This window comes from Habropoda laboriosa, unplaced genomic scaffold (genome assembly GCF_001263275.1).
Source record: "Habropoda laboriosa isolate 0110345459 unplaced genomic scaffold, ASM126327v1 scaffold111, whole genome shotgun sequence".
NCBI lineage: Eukaryota > Metazoa > Arthropoda > Insecta > Hymenoptera > Apidae > Habropoda > Habropoda laboriosa.
Window position 1 is genome coordinate 180328 of NW_017100293.1, and position 20927 is coordinate 201254.

Consider the following 20927-nt stretch of genomic DNA (forward strand, 5'->3'; position numbering starts at 1 on the left):
AAGGAGGAGTTAAAATTGAAGAAGAGTAAGAAAAGAAAATAGCGTCATTGGAAAAATAATGAAATCGCGTGAAATCACACTCTCGAGAGACTTTCTCTTGTTCTCTGATTCCTTTTATTCTTTTCTGTCTATCCTCGATCTCCTTCAATCACCCTACCAAACAAGTATTATATTTCAAGCCTACACTTTGCACTCCTTGAAAAAAATCAAACGATCCTCTTCGGCGACTTATCGCCGGCTATCCTTCGCGATCCTTCAACCCTTTGAAGCCACCCTAAGCCTGTACGCGGCACGTGGCAAGTGATATAAACGAGTAATCATAAATCTACTTAAAAAAAAATTCGTGTTTCATAGACTGTAATCGTGATGGAAATAAATAAGGGGAAAAATATGTGAGCGAAAAGGGGGAAAAGAGTGAGGAAATTCGCGACTTGTGTCTGGTTCCGACGTGTCCTCCTCGTGGAACGACGAAAATTGAAGGGACATTGTGAATCGCGATAAATTACGGTGAACAGCGAGACTCCTTGGAAAAGTATCAGGTTGTAACGTCGCTTTTTTAACCTGTTTCCAACTTCACGCAGGCAAGTGTCTAATTTTACCGAAAGATTTTTCTTATCGGTGAGCCTGGGAGTTTTAAACATGCCTCTTTTACTTCCGAAAAGGCAGAAATGCGTCAGAAACGAGTAAAAAAAATTTGTACGGTATATGGAGCCAATGCAGCGGACGACTCCACATGCCGGAAGAGATTTGGAAAATTTCAGAAAGGAAATTTTGATTTTTATCGACGTCAGTGGTGACAGACCGCCCGGCACGAGGCGCATCTTTAACATCAAAATTTTCCAAATCTCGTCCGGCATGTCGAGTCATCCGCTGCATCGCCTCCATATATACTACACATACTTTTTTACACCTTTCGGACGCATTTTTGCCTTTTCGGAAGTAAAAGAGACATGTTCAAAACTCCAGGCTCACCGATAACAAAAATCTTTTGCTAAAATTAAAGTAATACAATCTAGCCTATCTAACGACACGCGACACTTGCCTGCGTGAAGTTGGAAACAGGTTGAAAAAGCGACGTGACGTTGTCGAGTAGAGAAAACAGGACGAATGTATGTTGCAAACCTGATACAACAGACACGTCGAAACGAGACAACGGTCCAGGGTAAATATGTAAAAGATATGTAGTTAACGGACCTTTCTTAGGTACTCCATTATCGAGCAAGTGTTTAAAGGAGAAATATTATAAAAAGAAGAAAAAGTAATTAAATAAATAACGCGTTAGGTACGATATGCGCCGAAACCGTTAAGATTTTACGACAAATTGTTCTTTTCTCCATGTATATAGTGTCTCGCGTGTAATCCAGACCTGCGTTTAGCGTAACCGGAAATATCATCAAGGTGGTTTAGTTCCACGTATAAAACCGCGTCAAGCGAACGAAGATGAACGGATGACGAGAAGCGAGAGACCGTGTTTCCCGGGAATTTCGCGAGAACTTCTTCTCGACGAGGATCTATCTCCGAAATTCTCGGGAAGGACAGGTGAGATCAAACGACGATACCAAGCGTGACTCGTGAAAAGAAACCGACCTGACTTATTCAGAGACAACGACACAACGCATTATAAAGTAATAATGATAAACTTAACGTTAGAGAAAGCAACAAAGAGTAAAAAAAAGCCGACGTACCGTATTGTTTTAGGATCTCGACGACGATCGTCTAGTGTGTTTCTCAAAATACGTTCGCAACAAAAAGCGAAAAAGAATTAAAAAAAAGTAAGAGTAAATTTAAAGAAAGAAAAACAAACCTGTACGAAAACATTGCAACAAGTTATTTAAAAAGGCAGAAAAAAACCTGGTTAAACGTTAGACGATAAGAGAACACCGTTCACGAACTCGTGGAAAATTTAAGAAAAAGAAAATAACAAAAAACACAGGAATAACCATGATGTTAAGTAAGTAGTCGTTAGCTTTGTATACAAGAGAGTACCGACTAAAGAAGAAAAATGAAGAAAAATTTAAAAAAAAAAAAAATCAGTGAAGACGACGCTGAAGAAACGAAGAAGAAGAAAAAAAGGAAAGAGAACAAAGAAGAACAGGGAAGAGAAAGGGAGAGCTACGATAATTGGCAAGTTACGTGGCGAAAAGGCACACACGACGCACGCAAACACACACAGGTACACACGTGAGAGAAAAACAGTTCTTTTCTCAAAGAAGCTGCCATTTCGACGAGAGATTCGCGTAACCAACATCTCCGAGCGGACTTGTGCGATTTTTTGGATAGGGGTTTCACGAGCACGCTCGTTCACTGTCGTTCGATCCTGTGAAAATTTTCACGCGACGCTAATCACAGAAAGAAGCGTACCTTCTTCGATAGGAGAAAGAAGGGAAAACCTCGTTTTGCTTCGTACTTTTGAAATTCTCCTTGGCGGAAAAGGAAATTTCAATTTTGCGACGCGAGTGTAAAAAGCGTCTGAATAATTGAAACGAGGCGACACACGGGTGAAATTGGATCGCGGTCTCGCCGGGAACCTGAAATTTGTTTAGAAATTGAAGTAGCGCATCGAGACTTGTGCGTTTCTAGAGAGAAAACGGTGAAAAAAGAAAAGAGGCGGTGGAGAGCGACAGCGTTCGATCGTGTTACGACGTCGCAAATTTCTATCTTCGTGAATTCGTTGAACCGAGAAGCAATACTATAAATGCCTGTAATTACTACTATTATACGTGTCTTATACAGCAAGGAAAGAGAAAGAAGCACACACACGAAATAAAAAGGGGGAGGAAATTCGAAAACGCGCGTTACACACACGCACATCAGACACTGTATATGTATTTAAGAACCAAGGTGTGCGACACACTTACACACGCGAAGGTTAAAAAAGAAGAAAAAAAAAAACGATCGGCGTTCCTTCTCTCAACGATCACTCGAAAATACATAAAAAGAAAAAAAGGAAAAAAAACCCCAAAAAAAAAAAAATGATAAGAAACACCACGTTCACCCGCTGTGTGTAACTTCGAGCTCGAAGTTACGAGACGCGACTGCGACTGCGACGCGTATTTGTTCACAGATCGATCTCTCTCTGTGTAATTTTATATCTCGACGTTCGATGACGCAAGGCGTTTTTAGCTGCATGCAACGACCAATAATTATTGTAATCGTTAATCGTGTAGAATTCACACGGTAAGAGAAGTTAGGAGGAGGAAACAAAAAATGCGAAAATAAAAATAAACGTAAAGAAGAGGAGAAAGGTGAGGGGAGTGTTTCGAGTGGCCAAAAATCGCACGAAGCTTGCTCGGTAGATAAAGAAAGTAATTAACGTAGAAAAACGACACCAGAGGAAAGGGGGAAAAATAAAAAAAGAAGCGAAAGATCTCTTGTATGAAGTATGTAGAGAGTGTGCGTATATATAGTGGCTGGAACGCGAATGATGATTTTGATTGTTGAGCGTAAAGAGTAATGTAACGTTTGAAAATGGCAAATAAGTAACGCCGGATGGGTCGATGATGATAATATTATATTGTTGTTTCGCACACACAAACATATAAACATACAGATACAATAAACATAATTATGCACACAGAGATTAACCCTTTATTTAGCGAACCGAATGGCAAGAGACAGATATAAAATATATCGAGAGACAATTTTTTTACTACTTCGAATAAAAATATATCGGATTTTTTGTTTAAAGCTGTTTGTTTTTAGTTATAAAAAGAATTTCGTAATTTCTTTGACAGAGGCTAAAGTGCTCCGAAATCGAGCTTCAAAAAAAAAAAAAAAGTTTCGTCAGATCGACGCGTGGAAAATTGTAAAAAGGACAAACAAAGGACTTGAAAAACGCCCGTTTGCCCGTGCCAAATAAAAGGTTAATAGAGGTGCTAAATACGGGTGGCGATCGTGAGATCGCCATTTCTCAAACACAGAGGCAGAAACTACTTACGAGACACGACACGACACGACAAGACACACGAATTTCGTAGCTGTACCCGTGAGTAGAAACCCACCCCTGGGCATGGTCTCGGCTCTTGGTAAAAAATGCATAGAGTCCTACTTTCTCTATTCGTCCCTCCTCTTGACCCTCGAAACGACGAAAAAGAAGGGAAGAAGAACGAAAGTCGAGGAAGAGAGGAGTCAGGGTACACGAGACTTGTTCTGCAAGTGAACGCGTTACCTCTCGTCTCTCCTCCTCGACGGAAGTGTGAAAAAGTAGCTATGACGGAGTAATCGATGACAATTCCGGTGTTACGAGAGTCAAGGCGAAAGGGAATAGCCAGGAATCGGAGTTAGAAGCTTGAACGAAGCGGGGATATAATCAAAAAGAAGGGCGAAAAAGAGAAGGATAATCGAGCTTTTCCTCTTCCTACGTTGTACGAGAGATTCACGACGTTTCTCCTTTGGCTTTCACGGCGGGAGAGAAGGAAAACGGAAGAAATCGCGGTGAAAATGCGGAAAAAAATAAAAAAAAAAAAAAAAAAGAATATAAGAATTCAAAACAAACGATAAAGCATGAAGACGATTTTTAGGGGCGCGCCTCGTCGTTATAGCTCTTAATACGATAGTAATATTACGAGTAATAAATAAACACAAAAAGTGAATTAACCAGAATATGCGTTTATGTTATTTAGTTCTAACAAAAATGAAAAAAAATGTAATAAAAGTCAAACGTGTTACCAACTTCGTCGTCTATTTATTTACCGATACTCCTCTTCGCCAATGATCTATAGCAAGTGTTGCATTAACCTGACATCATTTTACTCTATCGCGACGATGCTGGAATTCCGACAATTCCATCGTTGCATTCCGCTGTGCGTGCAAATCGCTACTCCCAATTTTTTATGCAACCCGTCGACATAGTGATTTCGAAATCGGTCAAATGACTCCGTGCTACTTGTCAATCAGTGTCGCGTATTATTTTCCCGAAACAATCGCCAGTGCGAATAAAAACCTTGAGGCGATAAGTTCCGAAGAAGAAGATATTCTCCAATCGTCCCATTACCGTGAAATGGAAAGTTCGTTGAGTCGATTCGAATACCAGTAAGATCGAAAAGTAGCAAAATGACGCGCTCTGTACAGAGATATTTCTTCGCGTTCGTTCTGCACGTTCTCGCGGTTCGTTCTTCCACGCAAGAGTTATCGCTGAATGTCAACGTGAAGAGACCTGTAGCAGTGACCGACGAGAAGTTCCTCAGCTTCACCGTTGATCCGGTAACCCTGCTGGCCGGAAGTGCGCTGAGGTAGGTAGACACGTCGAATTTACGAATCGCGGAAGATTCGTAAGGAAAGAAAGGCTGCGCGGAGCAATTCGAGATCAATTTAAAAGCAATCGATAGAATTGCAACCTTTGAACGGAAACGCAATCCAATCTAGCCCAAGCGAAATGAAACGGTGCACGTGTTTTAATTTGAATTTCAACCACCGCCTTTTTCCCTGCTGCTATCCATCGATCGTACAGCGGAAGATGTGCACATATCGAGACCTGCACGTAGAGAGAGTGGCGTAAAAAAGGAAATCTTGTAAAACTTGATCGTAACATATCGGTGAAATGGAATCGTCTAGGATAATTGGCTGTTTAACATAGGAATCGCGGTTCTGGTTATTTCAGCACGGATTTCGAGAAGAGCATAAACTTGGCGAGAGCTCTTACACCTGCGTACGTACGACTCGGTGGACCACGTAGCTCTCTTTACTGTTTCACCAGTCAGAATTCTCAAGACAGCGAGAAGAAGAGAAAAATCGTGTTATCTGGTAAGCTAGGTACAATGCGCAATTAATCCCATTCCCAGCGTATAATCTACCGCAAAATTCTTCTTCGATGTATCGCGATAAACTGACCGCGCACCGTCTATTCCATCGACCGTTATCACGGTTAATTTAGGCGGCAATGTAACGGACAGTGGCCTACAAAGGGTCTGCATGCATCCGTTCACTCCAAAGTTGCATTAACGCCGAAACGCGTTACTACACACCTTCCTCGGCCAATTTCCCAGCCGATGCAACGCGCCGGCCAGTTGCAGAAACTGGCTGAATTAACCTAAACAATGGTTCGCGCACGAGTGCATCAGCATGGGCCACGGTGCAGACGCGAGATGTGTATCGCGAAGGGAGAAACGAGAAACTGCCTGGACCCTGTACACACGCGCATTGCTGTCGACAGGGTCTGTGTTTCCACTCTACCTGGCGTTACTTCAGTCACTCCCGCTAATTACCTGCAAACCTTGCACGCCAAGGTGGCAACGCCGGCCCTCTGTCTAACGAGCTCAGTAATTTAACATTCGCTGCATTTTACGTTACGGAGGAAATACGAGAATCCGCGCTACCTTCGGCGACTGTGACAACGGATACGTTTTCGCATTTCCTACTCTTCATCTTTGGCGGAGAAAATGAACGAGTGGCTCTGCAGAACGTGTAATTAGAGAAAGGGTTCTCCTAGGGCATTTTCAATTTCTTCTACACTCTGTCCAATTTAGGAATAACCTCGCTTCGCGCATGGGACCTGCCTAAGGCTAGAACGTCCAAACCCCCACTTAACCGCCTACGTTTCTCTCCGTCTTACCCTCTGCTACGCTCTCGGTTATTCTTAAATTGGACAGAGTATAGCTGTATTGCTCGGTTAGCTTTAATTTTTCGTTATCTAGCAATGCTGGCGAAACGTTGGAACAATTGGCTTACACCCGAAAGTCTCAACAGTGATAACTGTTTAATTTTTCTGTTATTTTCTTTTTTCTTGGGGGGATGTTAGAGTCTGACTGGGTTCTGACCCATCAATGGATAGAGAAAACGGGGCTAGAAGTGATAGCTTGCATCGCGCCGGACGATAAGAAAGCTGAGGTGCCCGAAGATGTGAGAGAGATCGTTTCCTTCAGCGATCATATGGGTTTCTACACGAACTGGCAGCTAGGATATGGTAAATTCGTTCGACAATATGTCTGCTTAATTACTCAAGTTAGAGGATCTACTTTGGGATTGGTTTTTTAGAGTGTCAGACCAGGTGCAATTTATCGGCGAGCGATCTTGGAGAGCAGACAGTGAACCTGAGAAAATTATTGAACGAATTTCCTAGATACTCCAAGAGTATCGTTACTGGGCCGGATGTAGTGAGTTACAGAAGTGAAAAACAGCGGAAGTACCTTCAGGATTACTTCTCCGTCGCTGCTCCCGCGCTTTCCGCCATCACGTGGCATCCGTAAATTTTTTAACGATTACAAACACACGAAAAATTGCGAGAAAAATCAGTCGCGGTATTTGGAAATTTTTTTTTTAATTATTTCAGCGATTTTGCGAGTATTACTCTGGGCAACGATGGAGTCTTCGTGCACCACGATAATTTAGACGACGATAAAGAGGATCTGCTGAAAGTCATAGGCCGTTTCGTCAAGAAACAACCACTGTGGATTGGTAAAAAATTGTTCAAATACACAGAATCGCGAGTAAAATTTTCAAACACGCGTAGAATAATTGACTTCTTTTCACCGTAGCTGAATCGAAGCCAGAGGAGTGCAAGAATTTGTACATCGGAGCGTTAGTTTTAGCGAGGAGATTAGGAAACGCGGCGAAATTAAACATAAACGTGGTGATGAGGCAACCTGTGGACCTGACTCAGCCAACTCCAGTAAGTTTCGCGAAGCAGTTGTGAGAAATCGGTGAAAATTGACGCAATGATTAATTCGCAGGATTACTGGGTGTCCTTGCTCCACAAAACTCTCGTCGGTAGGGAGGTATTCGATGTAAATATGAAGACCAACGAGGACAATCATGTTTACTTCTATTGTCAATGTACGAAACCCTCTAAAAAGTACGAGAAGGGATCTGTCGTGATTTTTGGAGTGAATTTGAGCCCTGAAGACGCGAGCGTCAGTTTGGAGGGAACGAAAATTACCACGATTCACGAGTACATCCTTTCGCCAGGATTCGACGCGTCTAATAGAATGTTTGCAGAGTAAGTTTTCTGAATAATCGAGGATAGTGAAGGATTTTACACGCCGTTTTATTCTAGGACTGTTTTATTGAACAATAAATCGCTGAGTTTGATCAACAACACCGTTCCGGACATGTATCCCAAGATTCTGCAAGATGAGAATGATTTGTATCTTAAATTACAGCCTGGTGGCATTGGTTTTTGGGTATTCCCTAATTTAATGGTAATAAAACAAATTTCTCTCCTTCTATTTCCATATTTAGCTTGAAAAACAATAATCGTGTAATTTTTAAAGGTGAAATCTTGCATGGAAAGTGACGAAAGGTCCAAAAGGGCGACACTTTCGAGTGTTCAAATTTCAGAAAATCTGAATAAAGCGGATAACTTGAAATTTCACGTTACCAGATCGGTACCAGCTCAGACAAACGCTAAAACTGAGAAAACGAAGCAGAGAAGAATATTCAAGAGATCGAATTTAAACAGAGAGCTGAGAAAACTGAAAAAATTCGTAAGAGATAACCTGCACGACTACGACGCGAAGAAAGCGTTATTAAATATCAAAGAATTGTCAAATACCGAAGAAGAAATCAGCAATCGTGCAAAGAACGTGGAAACTTCGTCTGAGAATAGCCTAGAAAGTAAACTTGAAGAATTCAAAGAGCACCTTTTAGCGATTAAAAATCTGGCAAGATCAAGCGAAACGAGGCCGGAGCTGAGAAAATCGATCAGCCAGCTGGTCGGTGATTTGATATCCCTAATGTCAAAGATACAGACTGCTTTGGAAACTGTGAGAAAGGAAACCGACAACGAAACCAGACAAAAATCCGCCGCTAATATCAGAGACCACCTGAAAGCTCTCTACGATCTTTTAATCCGCGTAAACCACCACGAATATTTCGATAATTCCGACTCGGCGGAGACTGAAACGGACGAGAAATCAAAGAGGTCCAAGAGGGATCTATACGAGGAGTCTTTGAACCTGAAGAGGGAAAGTCTGGTAAGAAAACGATCGAAGAACGAGGACGATGTCAAAGGGCAAAGGGTCGATGGAAAGATTGAAAGGACGGACAACTCGAGGAAAGTGGTAGAGCCTAGCGTGGTGAAATTTGGGGACAGCGAGAGTAACGAAAACACATTTTACGGATTCTTCAAGACGGAGCCAGTGGAAGGTTTCCCGAAAGGAGATGTGTTCTTCGCCACGGTGAACTCTCCGCAGGGGAATGAGAACTACGATTACGCGAGGGAGGATGGAAATCGTCAAGGGAAACGTTCGGAGATGGACCAACCGAATGTTGATCGTGTGCTGTTCGAAGGTGAGAGCGATTATCCTTTCTACGGGAACGTGGAATTTATGGGAAACTCTAAGACTTCCAACGGTAGAATTGAAAAGGCCTCTGATGAACTATGGGAGATGGAGGGCTACGGATCTGGGGGAAACGATAGAGCGTTTGAGATCGCTGAAATTCAACCTAGCGTCGATCCTTACTACGAATCGGCTAGCTTCTCGAATAATAAGAATAGTTACGGCAGAACGAATTTCAGTCCTGTTTTGACTAGTCAACCTTCGATTCGAAGGATTAATTACGCCGATAGAGGAAATTTAGGATTGACAAGTGACAGAATGCCTGGTTATGGTACAGGTTTGGATTTTTCGATAATAGATGATCATCCTGGATCTAGGAGAATAGTTACGGCAGAACGAATTTCAGACCTGTTTTGACTAGTCAACCTTCGATTCGAAGGATTAATTACGCCGATAGAGGAAATTTAGGATTGACAAGTGATAGAATGCCTGGTTATGGTACAGGTTTGGATTTTTCGATAATAGATGATCATCCTGGATCTAGGAAAGCTAAACGAGAGAGCGAAGACCTGCGTGCGATACTTGATCAAGAAATGATCAACGAGGATGCTGCAAATTCGAAGGATTGCAATTGCAGAGTCATTCGTGACGCGAGAAGGCAAGCTGTCGAATCTTTGGAATCGGAAGAAAGCTTGAAAACTGGACCTAAGGAAGAAGTAATCGTGGATTTACATAAAGACACGGTTCGTTCGAATTTACAGGACGACGCAGACGCGGAGGTATTTTCAGAACTGAGAGATATGTCGGTGGAGAGGCTAGAACTTCGAGACGAAGCTGCCAATCCTAAAATTGCTCGTGGTGCTAAGGCACCGGTGCAAAGTGAATTAGATCGTTCTGAAAATCAGCGAGATTCGACGTTGAATTTAAGAGAAAACGAGGATTCAGATCAGATGTTGAGAACGTCGATTCCACGCGATGGAGAGCAGCTTTTTCGCGACGAGAAGGGAAAGAAGAGTAAAGAGGAAACGACGACTGATACTGGGAAGCATACTTCGACTGGTCAGAAAAGTTCTGCACCCTTCGATCTTGGGAAGCTTGCGGAAAGCAAGGGCAAACATGAGAAGGATCAGGCTCCAGAAAGTTCGAGCACCACGTACGAAACGGCCACTCTATCGGAGCAGACTATCGCCAAAGAAACGGAGAAAAGCGTCGGTAAGACGAGAAATGCCGGTGCAAGCTCGAAACGGCAGGCCAAAGTACAAATGCTCACCACTGACCGACCGTTAATTGCCGAAGATGCGAAGGATGAATCGTCGAGCGATCCTGCGCGAACTAAAAAGCGAGTAAAGTCGAAATCGAAGGAGGAGAGACCTCGAGAATCGCAGCTCTCCGTAAGAGCGAAAACACTGAAAGCTTTGAGAGAATTATTCCGTGAACTGAAGCAACAATCGAAGGAATCTGCCGCGAAGAGAAAGTCGATTAACAAAGCTGACGAGTACCAAAAAAATCGAGCGTCGCAGGTTCAGAGGATAAAGGAAAATTTGAAGAGTAAAAGGGAGATGACTTTGCAGAGATACAACGAGGATGTTCACGAAATGGTGGAGAAAGTGGAGGACGAAGGGAAGAGGAAGTTGAAAAGAAGGGAAGTTTGGGAAGTGATAAAAAAGAGCGACGATTACAAAGACATGGTGGATCGAGAAAAACTGGCCTACGTTTTAATGTACCAGCCGACGAAATATCGCGAAAGTAAGGAAGTACCGACGACGGAAATTGTCAGAGCGCACAACATCAGGGAGAGAGTGTTCAATCCGAGAAAACAGTCCAACTTTCGTCAATCGACGATAGAACATCCGAGTCCTGATAAATTACGGCAGAAAATGATTGGAATAAGTAACCTGTACGAAAATGAAGAAGCAATTAACAAGGGGAAGGATAAGTCTTACTTTGCGCTGGTCGAAGATCCAGAGAGGCCACGGATACTCTACTACCACCAGCAACAGCCGGAGAACGAGGAAAAAAGAATAGTACAGGTAACTAATTTCTTCGGCATTTCGTTTCATTAAGATCCTTTCGTTCTTTCGCTTAATTAATTCGTTCGACAGGCATCGTCGCCGCGCGCACATCTTTACCAGTACACGTACAATCAACCCCTGGAGAGGCCTTACCACGAGACTCTTAAGGCCGCTCGATATTCCAGCGAGGAAGATCAAGAAGAATCGGACGAACACCCCGAGGACAGGAAAATATACATAATCGATCCTTCCGAGTACAAAGGAGGAGAGCCTGTTCTTCACTTGTACAGAGAACCGTACAGATCCAGAGCTAATCCGAAGACAGCCACGAAAAATACCTACGACATTGTTCTCCAGCCTGTTAACCGCAAGGCTTACAGAATTCGTCAAACGGAGGAGGATAAACGCGAAGACAGCGATGAAAATCTACCGAGAGATCCCGAGGAGTTTCTGAAAATCGTAGTCGACAACCTGGATACGCAAACTGTCGAGGAACTTTATAAAAAATTGACAGAGAATAATACATCGGGCGTTACGAAGCAGAATTTCATGCGTTCTATTACCGCGGAGACAGAAGAAGAGGAAGGAGAAAAGGAGGAAGAAGAATCGAAGGGAATCGAGGAGGAGCAGAGGGAAATTTCTGGAAGCAACGAAAACTCGAAGGGAAACGAATCTTCGGAGGTACTTGATACACAAGGGGCGACTGAACAGAGGGAAACTTATCGAGAGGCTTGGTTGGAAAAAGAAACGCAACCTGTGGAGGCGGATACCGTTTCTCAAGTAGCAGTCCTTGAGGAACAAGCCACAGATAATGATCGTTCGGAAGAAGGTCCAGGTAAATTGGAAATAGAACATACTCGTAGACGAAGAGATACGAGCTCTCTGTCGGAGGAGGAATACTCAAAATGGTTGCCGTCTTTCTTGATACGTAAACCGTCGCGAGCGGTACAAGACGGTGGACGAAGTAATTATTTGCGTTTGAAGAAAAATCCAGAGGAATATTCGTCCAGGTTGTTTCAGATTCTGAAAGGAAGGGAAGTCTACGAAGCGGTGCCTGTTAGAGAAGGAGAAGGCAGACAAAGTAGATATCGAAATTTCCCTGAACGTCTGAAAATTGTAATCCCTTCGGTGTCGAGTGACGAGTACTCGTCGATGGAAGTGAATCCAATTGTTGGCGTTAAAAATCCATACGGGAAACTATTCGTATACCGGGACACGTCAGACTCGGTGGAAAGAGGATCAGAGGTGGAGAAAAGCGAGGATTCTTCGTCCGAGTACAGAGAAGACGGGAATACATCCAACATGTTGGAAGTTTCGAGCACGGAGGAGAAGGAGGAGGAGAGCGTCGAAAGAAGTAACGAGAAGATGAATTTGAGAGAAGTGTTGCTTTCTGAAAAACCTGAGGTGCTAATGGTGCTCCCGTGGGCGGACAAAGTTAGGAGAATTCGCAGGGAAGCGGAGATTGAAGAGAAAATCGACGACACCGGTAATTCTGAAAAGGTGAGTTAGAGGAAAAACAAAATGGTAATTTTATTTCACGTAAAATATATCTTCTTCTCGAAGGTGCAAGTGTCGGAGCTGCAAAGTTTAACAAGATCTTCGAGCCCGAGGATTCCAACATTCAGCCCTATTGACGATATCGAAAAATCGCTGATTCAGAAGATCCCGCTGGAAAAGTTCACGACGAAGGAGGATATTAACAGAAAGAAGAATATAAGGAAGAAGAAAAAGAAGGACGAGGGATTGCCAGGTCTTATAGAGAAGAGTATACCGACACTGAGAAACGTCGTTGTTGATAGTTTGAAAAGAGCTGAAAATTTGACCGGTTCGGTGGAAAAATTGATCGAGAATTTGGACGAGAAGTATAATCAGTCGCTAACTGATCAACAGAGGAATTCGACCGATACTAAACGGATAGGTCCTACGCAAAATGTGTTTCACAACGCAGTAGCGAACGTGAGGAAGTTTTTCATGCTTCTCGGTGGAATCACGCATCTTCTTCGAGGATAACGTCCAGCGACGAAATGTTTTCTATCGATAATTTATAAAAATACACGATACACGCGATCTTTTTTTACCATCATTTTTTGTATTTTCTAAGCAAATAAACAATACTGAAAAATACGTATGCCCTCGATGAATATGGAAATCAATCCACCTATTCCCCGGTTCCAAACGTAAAACGCGTCCGATTTGCAACTCTTCCATAAACCATTAGAGCAGTGCCGGGAAATTTGGCAAGAATCATTTGAATTGCACGAAATGCAATTCCCAATAAAAGCGTCGTATATAATAACACACACACACCCAACCCCGGTATATCACAATTCGTGTAATGTTATTTTCATTTACATCATTTGTTGCTGTTCCAGATATCGTAAAATATGTAACAATCGAGTACGCGCAGGTTGCGTCACGAGATTGCCTGACGCCACAGAATTTTGTAATGCAAAAACATCAAAACATGTGTGCAATTTTTCACGAATATATGCATCGAGCGGCAGTTGGCCATCGATTTTTCTACAGTTCACTTCGAGACAACAAGACATCGCGATACATGTGACCACGAGTGCTCCATCATTTTTACCCTCGTCGCGACCACCTGTTCGAAGAGCTCAAGAACTAAAGACGATGAAGACGTCGAATGGACCGTTACTACCAGGTGAATTTAATTTGCATATTCCAAGTATGGAGTGTATAATTGAAATTGATTTAAACGATTCTCGAGGGAGTTTGGAAATTCTGTGAAATTTGTCGTTTCTCGAGAGAAGCTGGCTAAGATTGTGTGGCAAGGGAATGCGACTATCATATTTACGAAAGATAATTCAACAAATTTTTTCGAGAATATATTTCAGCACCCCATACTGCACGACCCGCCACTCCCTCATAAATTCTCCTTATCCTGTACCATTTATCTAGCTTTCCACCGAGTACATCGGAACATTCTTTCGATTTTTCAAACGAGCTCCTTCCTTGGACGAATTCCGGATTACCGGGTCCGGGGCCGGATTGCAGATGCAAAAGTATGTTAGTCGTGGCCTGGCGCAACTGTTAGCGTCAGCTATGCTTAAATTACATTTCGCTGGTCACAGATAAGATTTGAAATTCGCAAGAAAGCCTCGAATAACCGTAAATTATGTCCACGTGTGCGAACCGTGGAATAAATCAGGGGATATCGCGATATTTCCTTTCTATTAATTCGAACGTTTTATTTGATATCTTGGAAGAATTTTAACATTTCTTCTCTTTATTCGATTTCGAAATGTGTAAATAATTATTACTCACCGAGAAGAATCTCCAGCGGCTCCGTGTTGAATGCTTCAAATCCACGAGAAATGATAGCACAGTCACATTAATCACTTCACTCTGCACTGTAAAATTCCACCTTGTATTTCGATTCTATTATTTAGATATGTTAACACGACCACGACCGAAGCAACACTGATTCGAAATCACCTTGTTCACTCCTTTTATCCTTACGACTTGTCCTTGTACTCTAGTAGCTGATACCGCGAAGTCGAGCGTATTTACAACTGGTTTTTCTATTCCCGCTTCCGTTGAAAACAGACTTGTAAAAACAAAGCAACATTGCACGACCGTTCAAACTTGAAACTTAATATTTAAATAATTTTTGTAACGCTGTTTCTTTTTCGTTAGGGTCGATATCGCGTAAGAAACTAGCAGCGCTTGTCTTTTACCTGAAGTAATTAATCTTTCAACACGAAGACGTACCTAATTCTTTTACTCTTCTTTCAGTAACGTTTAATTTTTCATTAATAATCAGTTCAGTTGCTAAATTACGCGTTAAACCATTCTCTCTTTTCTTGACACGAGATAATTTCCTTTTTCTCCTTTCTGCTTAGTCTCTTCTAAAATACATGGAGATATAATAAAATTTCTTCATCTTTTCAGCCATAGTGCTACTCCCCAAGACTTCCTGCCAATTCACGAGGAATCAGAGTCCGATCCAAAATTGAATACCAAAAGAGAGCTAGTAATTTCAGTGCCAACGAAGCAAGAGGAAGATACAGGATGTAAAAGCCAAAAAACGAAACGATGCGATACACCAATTCTCGGCGAAACAGTTGGCTCTCCAATGTCCACAAATTTAGAACCAAATACAGAGAATCCTCTCAACGGCGAAGGAGAGACAGAACCTCTGGTCGGTTTAAAAAATCCCACGAGTGCGAAGAAACCCGTATCACCAGCCACAGCAATAGAGAGAGCGAAAAATGCCACGTTTCGTGATGGAATTATTATAGATTCCCTTCGAAAACAGCTCAGACCCAACGATCCCAAAGTGGGCGCAACTCGTGGGAGTTTGGCGCCGAAGACCAATGTATTCGACGATGGTAAATTCGTCTGTTACTGCAGAGAGAAGCATCAGCCTGCTGTGAAGCAGAAAAACGTTGTGTCGAAACCACAACCGAAGAAACATAAAGCAGGGAAGAAGAACGACGATAAAAAGATGCTCGTGGGGAGCAGGCATCGTATAAAACCAATACCTAAGCCAATTCCTCCTATTATTCATCATCCACCGGTCATACCTAGGAAAATACCACCGCCATTGTATCACCCTCCTCCTCCTCGCCCTATTCCTCATGTTCCTCGTGTTCCTCATATTCCTCATGTTCCTAAAACTTATATTCCTAAACATTTATACCCTAAACAGTTGCCGCACATTCCATACGTCCATCATCCTAAGGTTCCCACGGTTGCACACGCGATTCCTAAAGGAATACCACCGAGAATTCACGCTCCGTATAATCCAATTGGTCGTAGACCTGATTTAATGGTTGGGCAACGCGCACCGATTGACCAACAGCAAAATATCGGTAAAAATCAACAAACTGTTGAGCAAACTCCGTGTCCTCCAAACATTGTTGGTCAGAGTTTGCCTCAACCTACTGAAAGAATCATTGCTACAACGTTTGCAAAACCAGTTGCAACAGAAAACAGTCCAGGTAACAACGAAGAAGATTCCACCGGCTCTGATTACAATTTGCAATCTGTACATTCGGAACCTTCTGAGAATGTTGAATTACCTACTGAAGTACCTAATGTTCAAGCAGCTAATCCAGCAGAGACCGAGGAAAAATCGTCTACAGACTTAGGGGAGGAATATACGAATGAATACGAAACGACTGACAGTGGAACGGTGGATTACTCGGACATCAAGGAAGTTACGACCGCATACTTCACGTCGAAAGCTTATACCAACGAGGCTGGCCACAGCGGTCCCACAGGTTACGACGATTTTCATATAACCAGCACCGAATATGCGAGTCCTGACGAGAATCAGTACGACGATCTGGAAAGTCGATCGAACGTTCCTACGGAGAATTCGATAGAACCAGCGAAAACGTTAAACAACGAAGACGAGAGGAACGTTTTAGTAGGAGAAAGCAATCCATATTCGAGCGAAGAAGAGCCAAAAAACGAGGATATAAACGAAAGTACAGGATCGAATCTAAAGAATACACAAGAAGACAATTACGAGTTGAAAGAAGCTCCTGCTATGGAGGAAACAACCGAATTAATTCTGGGAGCAACGAGGTCCCCGGACGAAGGCACGTCGATGGAGATGAATGATAAAGATGCTCGATCGAGCGGCGAATTTTCTGCAGCAGATTACGCGACTGAATCGCCGGAAAGGAAAGATAATGCTGGTCCATTATGGACCGATTACGCGACGGAGAATTTCGGATCCGATAGGTCTGGAGAAAAAATGAACGAAGAGGGTGGTCCAGTTAGCGATTCTATGACGGAAGAGACAATACATCCCGACGATTATACGACAATTGGCGAGGATCTCGTAAATACGGACAATGAGAGGGTTGGTATGGGGCAAGTGACGACGACGATTCACAATGAAAATGGGGACGATTCTTCTACTATCGGGTCGACGTTCGAGTCATCGAAAGTAAACGGCGGTGAGGGGACGAACGATGGATCTTTGCCGTTCTGCGATAACACGCTCCTTCAGAAATCGATCAAATCGGTAATTAATAAGTTTGCCACCGGTGACTCGGGTGAAACGGACGAGGAAACGGTCGGTGCCGCGAAGGGTGAAGATTTACTGACGGAAATTGTCGGAGTTCCGAACTTGAAGGGCATTTTGTCCATGCCTCAGATAGAGAACACGGTCGTGGATAAGGTGAAGGACCTCGTGTCGACGTTAACCGGAGTTGCCAGAAAGAATTTCGACAACGATTGGGCCACCGATGTAATTAGGAATAATCTGCATCACGCGATGGCTGCTGCGCCTAGTTCCAAGTCGGAACTCGAGTCACCGACTAAAAAAAAAATGGAAAATGGGTGACTAATACGGTTACACTGGAACCTCCGATTAACGAGGAAACACCTGTTCCAACTGATACGGAAAAATTGCAGAATAACGTTAAAAGTCTTCTGAGAGATCCAGCTGTGAGTCTGCAGGCTGCTAAAAACCCTGCTGTTCAGAACATGATCGTTCAAAGTGTTAAACATAATTTCAAGCCGGAAAATGAAGGCAACGGTGAAGGTCTCGATGATTCCGTTATTCAGAGCACTTTGGACAATGAGTTGAGTATGATGGAGATGGAAGGTAAGGAAGATACGACGACGGAAAGTGTCCAAGATTCGACTACAAAGACTGATGATGTAGACATGTCGAATATCGACATGAACAAACTTTTGGACATTGCAAAAAGCGAAGCTGAAGATGGAGATAAGGAAGAATCCTCGACTTTAAATACAATTTCAAGTACTGTATCATCTTTGGATCGTGATCTGGTAGGAGCAACGAGGGAGTCTCTGCCCTCGGAATACTTTCAGGAAACTACCATTTATCCAATCGTGGAGACAAACCAGGCCGCGGTACAACTTTCGAAAGGAAACCAAGTACCGAAGGGTATAAAAACAGTTGCAATCCCAGAATTGGAATCAACAACGTTAAACATGGAAGAACTTGAACAAGTACGAAGACATGACCCGATCTCTACGGAAAGTTTGACCAACATTGTGGCTGCCACTCCAGCGAATCGGGATGAATCTTCGACCGTAGAAGTCGAGGATTACACTTACGTAGAATACAGTCCTTCGACGATAAATGTGAACAATATAGGCGAGAAGAATACAGACACGTTGGTAGGAATGGAAAATACGAGTACGGATCCGGAAATCTCGACAGATGAACAGGGCTATACGTACTTGGGGAAAATTTCTCTAGAAAATAAGAACAACACGGACGAGGTGCAGAATCTTCGAAATTCCGAACTGTTTTACACTGGCGACGGTGTAAAGCTACCGTTGGAGATAAGAAAATTGGAGGACGGTTCTTATGCTTTATCGATCTCCAGGAAAGTCTGTGAACATCTATTAAACAAGGAGTGCCCTTGTTGCGTGCCTGTAAATGGTAACGTTGTCGGTACAGTGAAAAGGAATTCCGATGGGAGAAATGCTAATGATAGGAGGAGGAGAATCGAGAGGAGAGGAGGGAAAAGAATTTCGAAACGGGAATCGAGGAGATCAATTTCACCGAACGAACGAGGAAAATGTGATTCAGCTGACGACAGCTTACAGATTTTCTCGATGCCCGTGGAAACTTTCGCGAGAAGATACAATCTGTCTCTGAAGTTGGAGAAAGTGCAAACTCCGTGGAATTTCGACGAGGCTAGGGGAAAGATTGATGAGGACGTGAGAGATCGGTCGGGAAATTTTCGAAATAAAGAGGAGAACAACGGTGACATCGATCCCTCCCGTAATTTATACGCCGTTCACGGGATTTCGGAAAACGGTAAACCTATTACGAGAAAGAGAAAGGTAAACAACGATCAGTATCGGAAGGAGGACGCAACAAGTTACGAGGATCGGGTGGAAAATGAGAGAAACTTTAAAACGCATCGATATCAGCGTAACATCGATGAAAACGTGGACAAACGGGTGGAAATTATGAAAAATGTGCTGATCTGGTTAAGGGACATAATCTTGAACAGACGTTCTGAGTGATAGATACCTTTTTATATTACGTTACCTTTACGATACCTTTTAATACTTTTTTATATTCTATTATATTAATGTTGTTTTTTTTTTTTAACTAGCCTGCGTAGCATAAATGTAAAATAAATAAATGACTTATGAAAACTTACGAGACTGTTTGTTCCAATTTATTTTTTTAAAGCAAGATAAAAATCTTAAGAATGATACGTTAACACTTCGTTATCTTAGTGAATATTTTTGTATGCAGTTTTTTTTTTTATCATCAATTCGTAATCTTCACTATTTATAGTATTATCGAGAAAAGAGATCGGTGACGAAATATACCAATGACGTAATGGCAATGGTTACCTTGAATAGTTTGTGACTCAAACCACTGAGAAAGGTTTAGGTTATAAAAATGGGCTTATTTGGCAAATCTCAGGAAAAGAACCCAAAAGAAATGGTTAGAATCGAAATAGATTTTAATTATTGTACAATATCTCTAAGGAATCGTATTTCAGGTTCAAGAATGGAGAAATAAATTAAGGAAGGAGAGTTATCAGTTGGATAGACAGGTTAGAGGTAAGCCTCTACAGTCAACATCATATTATAGCATACAGTGTAATGGAAATAATGATATTTATGTACAGCAATTCAACGGGAAGAAATGAAACTAAAACGTTCTTTAAAAGATGCAGTACAAAAAGGTGATAAGGATGTCTGTAAAATTCTAGCAAAGGAGATAGTACGTGCACGTAAAGCTTGCAACAAAATTTGTATTACCAAAACACAGATGAACTCAATTTCGTTGCAAATGAAAAATCAGTTAGCAACAATTAGAGTTGCTGGATCAGTCTCAAAATCCACAGAAGTAATGCAAGCGATGCAATCGTTAATAAGGGTACCTGAAGTGGCTGCAACAATGAGAGAGTTATCCAAAGAAATGATGAAAGCTGGAATTATTGAAGAAATGTTAGACGAAACTATGGAGTCTATTAATGAGTCTGAAGATGAAGAAGATGAAGCAAATGAGGAAATAGACAAAGTAAATTATAGGAAATATATGTATCTGAGCATGGTTAGAAAACATGAACGGTATACTGACAAAATATTTAATATATATTATAGATCTTATGTGAGGTAACTGCAGACAAATTAGGTGTAGCACCTGCAGTTGTCACAGATACACCAGGATCTGTTGTGGCATCTACATCTGTGGAAGAAGAAGAAGAAGGTGGTGAAGAAGTAGATGATAAGGAACTTGAAGAAATGAAAATGAGACTACAGAGTCTTCGTAGTTAGGTGCAATATGTAAATAATTCCTTGGCATTAGCTTTAAAATTAGCTTGCACTTATTGACCATGGTACTTATATATATAAGATAAGATACCAACACAATGGAATGAATGCCTATCATACTTCAATAATTTTTCTCAATAATATTTAAGTAACGCTTTTATATTAAATAAACAAAAAAAAAAATTGAGTATTATAAAAAGAAAAACCAAATTTTTTATTTTATCTATATAAGATTTTGTATCCAGCTTTGATAATCTGTATGTGGTTTGTAGAATACTACTATATTTTGACTATATGTAAAGGTCATAAATACAAAGAAGCTGGCTTCTTGATTATATTATGTTGAAATGATATACAATGTTTAATTTAATTACGATTATACGAAAATCTTGTATTAGTATGTATTATATATAAACAATGATTTTGATTGTTACTATGTACT

At 41.9% G+C, this 20927-nt stretch overlaps 3 protein-coding genes across 3 annotated transcripts; all 3 read left to right on the forward strand.

The window, feature by feature from the left end:
* Positions 1–5052: 5052 nt before the first annotated feature.
* On the forward strand, positions 5053–13237 carry LOC108573812. Its single transcript, XM_017936290.1, has 12 exons — positions 5053–5231; positions 5600–5742; positions 6737–6901; positions 6973–7180; positions 7268–7392; positions 7473–7606; positions 7668–7933; positions 7991–8135; positions 8208–9552; positions 9720–11245; positions 11318–12727; positions 12791–13237. Exons 1-12 carry the CDS (start codon positions 5053–5055, stop codon positions 13235–13237), a joined length of 6093 nt encoding a protein of 2030 aa, XP_017791779.1.
* A 1005-nt stretch (positions 13238–14242) lies between these two features.
* LOC108573814 lies at positions 14243–19216 on the forward strand. Its single transcript, XM_017936291.1, is given in 4 exon segments — positions 14243–14250; positions 15140–17526; positions 17529–18942; positions 19015–19216. Coding segments are annotated over 4 exon segments (4011 nt in total).
* Positions 19217–19604: 388 nt separating this feature from the next.
* LOC108573882 (charged multivesicular body protein 3) lies at positions 19605–20568 on the forward strand. Its single transcript, XM_017936366.1, has 4 exons — positions 19605–19649; positions 19708–19768; positions 19837–20231; positions 20315–20568. Exons 1-4 carry the CDS (start codon positions 19605–19607, stop codon positions 20486–20488), a joined length of 675 nt encoding a protein of 224 aa, XP_017791855.1. The 3' UTR covers positions 20489–20568.
* Positions 20569–20927: the final 359 nt, after the last annotated feature.

Coding starts and splice junctions, on each gene's coding strand:
- LOC108573812 (XM_017936290.1), top strand. CDS start 5,053: ATGACGCGCTCTGTACAGAGATATTTCTTCGCGTTCGTTCTGCACGTT. Junction 5,232..5,599: donor CTGGCCGGAAGTGCGCTGAG/GTAGGTAGACAC, acceptor TGGTTATTTCAG/CACGGATTTCGAGAAGAGCA. Junction 11,246..11,317: donor AGGAAAAAAGAATAGTACAG/GTAACTAATTTC, acceptor TTCGTTCGACAG/GCATCGTCGCCGCGCGCACA.
- LOC108573882 (XM_017936366.1), top strand. CDS start 19,605: ATGGGCTTATTTGGCAAATCTCAGGAAAAGAACCCAAAAGAAATG. Junction 19,769..19,836: donor GTTGGATAGACAGGTTAGAG/GTAAGCCTCTAC, acceptor ATTTATGTACAG/CAATTCAACGGGAAGAAATG. Junction 20,232..20,314: donor CAAATGAGGAAATAGACAAA/GTAAATTATAGG, acceptor TATATATTATAG/ATCTTATGTGAGGTAACTGC.